Below are 7,501 nucleotides of genomic sequence, written 5' to 3'. Positions count from 1 at the left end.
AAGAAAACAACCCATCATGTTGGTAAAGATAGCTTGTATAATTGTTTTGATGAGAACACCTCAACCAACACTAGAAAGATACTTTTCTTTCCAGATTTTGAGCTTTTTCCAAACTGTCAACAATATGAGAAAAAAATAGCAATTTTAGAATTTTGTTTAAAAATTTTGTTGGCTTGCTTATTTTATATAGTATTATATGATTCTTTATTTATTCTTGTTAAATTCTAAAAAATTTAACGTTAACAACGATTACTCAAATAATAATTTTTTAAAAATTATTGTTTATAAAGATCATATGTGATATATTTTTAAATAATTAAAAAATTAAAATTAAAACATCCCTTGCTCAACGAATGAATTGTTCTTAATAATTATTTATGAAAATAATGTGTGACATATATAGTTTCCGAATAACTAATATCCAATCATCCATGTAAGTTTGCACAAAATATACCTTTTCTGGCCAACGTTGGAATTTTTGGTATAATTCGTGAAGAAGCATTTCTATAGATTACACAGTATAATTTTATTTAACATTGTTAAGAAAATTTGTGATTGAGTTCTTGAACAACTAAATTATTACACCACGATTGAAGTTTATAATATATATTTGATCTTAGTTTTAATTTTAGAGAAAAGAAAATACGAGACAATATATATATTTCTATATATCACTTGAATGTGCTCTTAAAGTAGCAAGACTGAACGTATAATTTCAATAATATTTTAAAAGACCGATCACAAATTATGGATTAACAAAAAAGAAATTATTAGTTAAAAATGGCAAAGATCGCTTATAGATTAGACTTTATTCCTAAAAATGAAGATTCATGTTATTTTTGTATAATGATTATGTTAAATGTCATAGTAGTGATTATTATTTATGTAGTATTTTCAACTTTGTTCAATTAATCTCATTCACTTGAATTTAGCTTTAAATAGATTTTTTAGAATAATTTTGCAAGAATTTTGACAACTAACGAACCTTCAACTGATATTCCAAAATTCATTTATGCAAAAATTTCCTCCATTGTGTAATACTTAATAACTGCAATATTTGTCATTGCTACGTTGTTATTGGATCATAATTTCATATGAGGAGAAATAATTTGAAATTGATCTTATCAAATGTCGTTTCAAGGTATGCTCCAAAATCGAAACCATATTACATTATGTATTCTTAATACACTCAAGTACTTTAATGATGTGAATACACTCAAGTAATTTAATGATGTGAATACACTCATTGTGAGTCGGATGGAATAATTTATTATTAAAAAATATAATAATTAGAAAGAAAAAAAAATTATTTTATCAAATTACTCATCATATTTATTTGTAAATTTATCACTATTATCAATGTAAAGTATAATAATATTTTAGAAGTTGTGAATATAATAATCATTGAAGAATAACAGAGAAAAAAATAATTAAAGTCACACTGAAAATTATAAATGACATTTATTTTAATACAATTTTTGTTTTTGTTAAAGTGACATTCAAAATGAGAAGGTTATTTTTCCTTTTCTTTTGGTTGAGGCAAGTTTATGCAGTATGAAATAAAGTATCTGAAATTTATAAATAGTTTTGATTTTGGAGCATAAACCAGGACTACATCTAATTTCAACTGATTTCTTCTCCTATAAAATTACACTCCAATAACAATGTAACAATTACTCTAATAGAGAAATATTACATGATTAATAAGTATTATATTTTTGGATAGACACATTTTAGAATAACAATTGAAGGTTCGATAGTTGTCAAATTTCTTGCAAAATTATCTCCAAAAAGCTATTTGAAGCAAAATTCAAGAGAATTAGATTAATAGAACACACTATATAATCACCATTAAAATTGTTTTGGGAGTATACCAGAACTTAGGTTCACTAAAGGGGAGTACTACAGGATTGAGTACCATACATTTAATTGAGTGTTGTAAGTATAATGAATCCTGACACACAAAAATAGCATAAATGAAGAAGTAAAATTGAAAAAAAAAATAATGTTATACCAAAACTTGGTGTATTTTTTTAATTATTCAATTAAATATAGAAGGAATGCTTTTAGATCAAAATAATCCCCTCCTAAGTGGCAGCAGCCTCCTTTAGCCTCTCTTTTGTTTCTTTTTCTTTCACTCACTTTTTGGACCAACATCAACCCTCTAAATTTGTGTTCTTTTCTCTCTTATATAATTAAGTAATTTCCACATTTTTTTTTCCTTAATTTTTTTAGTGTAATGTTTTTTATTTCTCCTTTTTTGCGGCATTTGTTTGGTTCAAATTGGCATATCGACTTTGATTAAATGCATATTTAATAAATGACTTTGGCGTCTTCAACATTACATCTCTAGAGGCATGAGTATTCTGGGCACTTCAATTTTGTCATATTTTTAGATCTTATCACATTTGTAGACATTTTACGGTTTCATGCTAATACCTTGGATACTATAAATTTGTCTGCATATTCAACCTCTTTTGTTTTGACAACTTTGAATTGTATTGTTTTCGATTTATGTAATTTCTACAAATTTGAATAAATGAATACTGTTTTTTAGTCAAAATAAATTAAATATAGAAGGATAAAATTGTATATGAAGTAGTTTAAATGAAAGGTAAAATCAGAAAGAAAAAACCACAGCAAAATCTTGTATTCCCTTTATATATAGGAATAGGCAGGTATAGGTAACAAAAGTATGGATACCAAACACCTTTCTTAAAGTATGGTTTCATGATGTAGATATGGAAAGGCAAAAAAGAGAAAATTAGAAATAGAAAGGCAAACAATCCCATTAAACTAAATACTATACTTTACAAAGCAATGGAATTTATCGAATCACATTCAGGGTTTTTAAGAGATGTCCCCAGGGACATGGGCTAACCATTAATTTCTTTTATCCTGCTAAGTCTATCGACCAATTTTCTTCAATTTTTTACTTATTAAATAAAAGACCAATTTCTTCTAAGATAATCTTGAAAATGAATAAAACCTGGGAATTAATTCGTCACCACCAAGAAACAGGGCCCAGACCATCCTGATCTAATGATCCCTGTAAAATAGACATTAAGGCAATCATCCATCAATATATAATCAATATAAAATGCTTGTTTATTTTAATGATGCTTGTTTGTTTATCAGGATTTTAATATATCTTCTTTATTACAAAACATATTGATATGACAAGTAGTTAAAAACCGTTTCTTTATAATGCAGCCGATGAGATTTCAGTTCATAATCAATTCAATAGATATATGATCATAATTATGACTGCTTTAAAATATGACAGACATAAAAACATAGAAGGGGGAAACAATGAGAAAAGGAAATCTTTTAAGAAATATAGATTTCTTAAGTGAATGGATCCCCTCATTAATTTTTCGCAGGTTGAACCTCAACCCCTCATCTAATAAATTCAAAGAAAAAGAGAATGTGTAGAGAATAGAGGGATAGAATAGTGGGGACTAAAATATGATCCCTCGTGTTTTTTTCCAGCATGAAAGGATCCACTCCCACCATGGAAAAGATTCATGGTAACACACCCAAAAAAGAAAAGAGATAGAAAAAATTTCTGTTTGCCTGAAGATCACAGCAATTTATCATCGATTATTCATTGATGGACAAAACAAAAGGCAGACTATAACATAACATCTGAAACAAATTATTAAGATCCTAAATATAACATAAAAAAAAAAAAGTAAAAACTGTGATTAAACCAAAATTTAAATTATAGTGAATTTGCGATCTAAAAACCATAGTGATTAATTAATATAGTATAATAAGCTCGTAGCACCCAATTTCAAAATGTTTACAAATTCCTCTATCTCATTTATTTTCATTTCATAATAAACATCATGATTGGTGAACATATAAATACTTTCAGTACCTACAATTCTAAAAGCCATATATGTCATGTAGTTTAAAGTAATCACAGAAATGCATGAACCAAGGCAAAGAAAAAAGTAGAGGCCCAAAATGGAGAAGAATAAATACTTACATAAACCAACATTGGGGCAAATGGCTTGGATTCTTTTGGTTGCTCAACTGGAATTGGCGGGTAACTCACACTTTGAACTTGGAATTTGATCTGCCACATTGGTAACCAAAATTTTATTTCCTTTTCGTTGTCCAAGCATGCAATTGAGATAAAAGGAAACGGAGTCTAACTTCATCAGAACTATCAATAGGATACGATAATCCTTCTTCTTTCTTATAATCCCAAAACCATACCACGCTTTTATTGCTGTAAATTTCACCAACATAGAAGAATGATGTTATAGCATACATGATGAGAAGGAATATTGTATGAACAAAATAAAGATCATATGTGAATATGTTTCTGTATTATGTTCAAAGTTCATCCCAAAAGTAAAATTGGATAGAGGCATCACCTTTTTCCTGGTATGGGATCAAAGTGACTTGGGTTGGGCATGTGATGAGTAGGAATATAAATGTCATCAAAGAATCCAAGGGATACTGTCAATAACAAATTCAGCATTACTAAGCAGGGAATATCTTAGAATACATTAAATTTTGATAATCACTGATATTTTCAGAGGATGCAGATATTGGATAGCACTGTAACACTAACATGATGTAAATAGTAGGTTATTGTCAGTGCCACATCATGAATACAACAAAAAAATCAGATTGACGGCAATTCAAATTGTGTGGTCGCACGCTCGTACTATTCTTGTCTGGAAACTCTTGATAAGATTTGAGTTTAAACTATCTAACATTGACTCGTTAAGTTTTGAATGAATCCTCACATTCCAATAAATGCAGGGTAAGAAGGCAGTTGTTTGGGAAGAATACAAACTAAATTAAGAACGGATACCTAAGAAGTGTCAACATCAACAAGATGGGCTAAATCAACTGGTTGTGTAAAAACCCTGACTCTATCTTATATGGAGCTAAATTTAGTATATCAACTATCAAGAGATAATTACAATCAAGGAACCAGCTGAAAATTGAATACATACAGCGTAAGCCATCAGCATCAGATGAATGAAGTTTGGCAGTAATAATTTCCCCCATAATTGGACGAAACATAATCAAATTAAATACCACCTGCCAGAAATTCCAGAATACAGTTACTGCATAGTCAATAACAATCACACAACCTTCTGCCATCAAACAAAAAAATACTGCCAAGTAGGCAAGTACATCAGAAAATTGTAAATGAAGAAAGAAAAGAAAGCACATGCTTTTTGTAGGTCCCAAAATTCCATCAAATAACTCATTATAACATATAGCATGGCATCAAATTTGTGATAATTTTGAGTTCAAATGAAGTTAAAAACTTAAAAATAAAGCTAAACAATTCAGTTAAGAGTAGAAAAATAGTTCACTGAACTTAAAATCCAGCATTCAACTTCATAGTCCCATTACATAGAATCCAAGTCCAATCACATGACAGAAAGTTCAAAACCAACCCATTAACTCATACCGTATAGGTTGGAGCACCATCACCAGGGAAGATAAACCCACCCTCAATGGAAATGATATCATAAACACATGTGCAAAGGCCCAAGTTTGCAATAACCTAACACGATTACAAAAAACAAAATGAAGCCAGCTGAAATAAGTCAAATAAATTACATATAAATAGGTCATAAAGGAAAGTGAAAATGTTAGCAACAGAAAACCTTATCCAAGAAAAGCTTCTCAAGCTCCGTGTGTATGGCGTCTCGAATAGGAAGGGAAAGAAGAGAAGGAGGCAAGCGCAATTTATGCTCAATCCTACTGAGATAGAACATTGAGCCAAGACCCAGAAGAAATACAACTATAACAGAAAGTATTTGTTGCTTTGACCAATAGAACTTCAATGTCAGAGATACAAGTTCTTCTGGTTCTAGTACAAGTGCCTTATGCTGCACAAAAAAATGATGTTAGCAAGTTTAAAAGGGGGCAATATGTGAACTAGAAACATGATGTCGTGAGTCTTGTGACTGTGATTGTAGCTAGAATTAATATAAATAAATTAAAACAAAAATGGTATGTCTTTTAGTAGTTGTCGTCATATGCGCTTGTTCATGAAAACATGAAAAATCGTTAAAAATATTGAAAAACTATCACAAAAAAGAGTTAATTCATGATCAAGACTCTCAAACATCAATTTATCATGTCAAATGTCTCCTGAGTGACCGAATTTCAAGTTTAACAAAGGCTAAAAATATTGATAGAGAAATGATAAATAATCAACCTACATTTCACCAAATATTTACAATTTTTTACATCCAAACAGAAGAGGTAGCAAATCAAATATCTCCTATATAAACTTAATGCTACTTGACCTGAGATTCTTGGGAAAAATTAACGGGACAATTATTTCATACTGCTTAAACTTGCCTGAACCAAAAGAAAAGGAAAAATAACCTTCTCATTCTGAATAGTAGCCTCTCAATGAACCTTTGGGCATGGGTAGCAGCATTATGAAGTACTGACTTAATGCAGTAAATTGCACAACAACACAAATTTTTGAGAAATTTTCTGTAAATTCTACATCACAATACAACACAACTTTTGTCCTTTCTATTCCTACAAACCATGATTCATTATAAACTAATGTCAGTGTCACATATCATAGGTCAAGTAAGGAAATTACCAAGCGTTGCGATTGAACAGTTGTTGGTGTTGAAGAACAGCGGCAAGGGTAGACCGGAGACGAAACGAACGATGCCCGAAGGCACGAGGAGATCACAAAGACGAACGCTTTGTCAACGCAAAAAGAAATAGGAAAAAAATGGTAAATAGGAAAATCTAAAGTAATTCCCCCCCTTTGTCAACGCAAAAAGAAATAGGAAAAAAATGGTAAATAAAGCCTATTTAGAAAGAGATGGAGAAGATCCTTAAGATGAAGAAGATCGAGATGGATCTGGAACAACTTGGAAGGAGGGATGAGGATTCTGTTGGGTTGCCTTCCAATCTCGCAAAATGGTATACCTCTTATCCTAATATGCTTGTTGTACCATTGTTTGGAGGGCAGCCAAGATTGTTTTGTTGGTTTACTTCTTCTTAACTATGGGACATTTGGCAGGGCATTGAGAATCATTGTAAGACCCATAATTTTAAACCCATAATTTTAAAGTACACTTTATGTATTTATGTATATTTTGGATTTTGGCTCGGAGGCTTTTTAGGCAAAGTTAATAATATTTTGGGGTTTTTACGATCAAAAAGATATTTTAATGCCGATTAAAATTTCTCGTCGATAAATAAATTGAAATTAACTGCGATGAATCCTTTACGGAGAATTTAATGCGTTTCGGGTGAAATGGTAATTTAACAAATATCTAGATATTTTGAGATATTTGTTAAGTTATGTTTATTATATATTTATGTGTTTGTTTGGAGGGAAAAAGAAAGGAAAACTAGAAGGAAGGAAAAGGAAAAGAAAAGAGTATATAAAGGAAGGAAGGAAAAAGGAAGAAAGGAAAAACAAAGGAAAGAAAAAGAAAGGAAGAAAAACCCGAAATTGTCCATCTTCTTCCTCTGCGACCGC

General features: G+C 30.3%; 1 protein-coding gene across 1 annotated transcript; it reads right to left on the bottom strand.

The window, feature by feature from the left end:
• Window positions 1–2,764: 2,764 nt before the first annotated feature.
• On the bottom strand, window positions 2,765–6,991 carry LOC101506945 (uncharacterized). Its single transcript, XM_027330651.2, has 8 exons — window positions 6,605–6,991; window positions 5,646–5,870; window positions 5,447–5,542; window positions 4,980–5,067; window positions 4,389–4,473; window positions 4,165–4,240; window positions 3,995–4,084; window positions 2,765–3,049 (listed from the first exon to the last, which is right to left on the bottom strand). The coding sequence occupies exons 2-8, from the start codon at window positions 5,754–5,756 to the stop codon at window positions 3,005–3,007; spliced, it is 591 nt and encodes a 196-aa protein (XP_027186452.1). The 5' UTR covers window positions 5,757–5,870; window positions 6,605–6,991; the 3' UTR covers window positions 2,765–3,004.
• Between the last annotated feature and the right edge of the window lie 510 nt (window positions 6,992–7,501).

Source organism: Cicer arietinum, chromosome 6 (genome assembly GCF_000331145.2).
Source record: "Cicer arietinum cultivar CDC Frontier isolate Library 1 chromosome 6, Cicar.CDCFrontier_v2.0, whole genome shotgun sequence".
Taxonomy (NCBI): Eukaryota; Viridiplantae; Streptophyta; class Magnoliopsida; order Fabales; family Fabaceae; genus Cicer; species Cicer arietinum.
The sequence above is the reverse complement of the archived record's forward strand: the minus strand, read 5'-3'. Positions and strand labels throughout refer to the sequence as shown.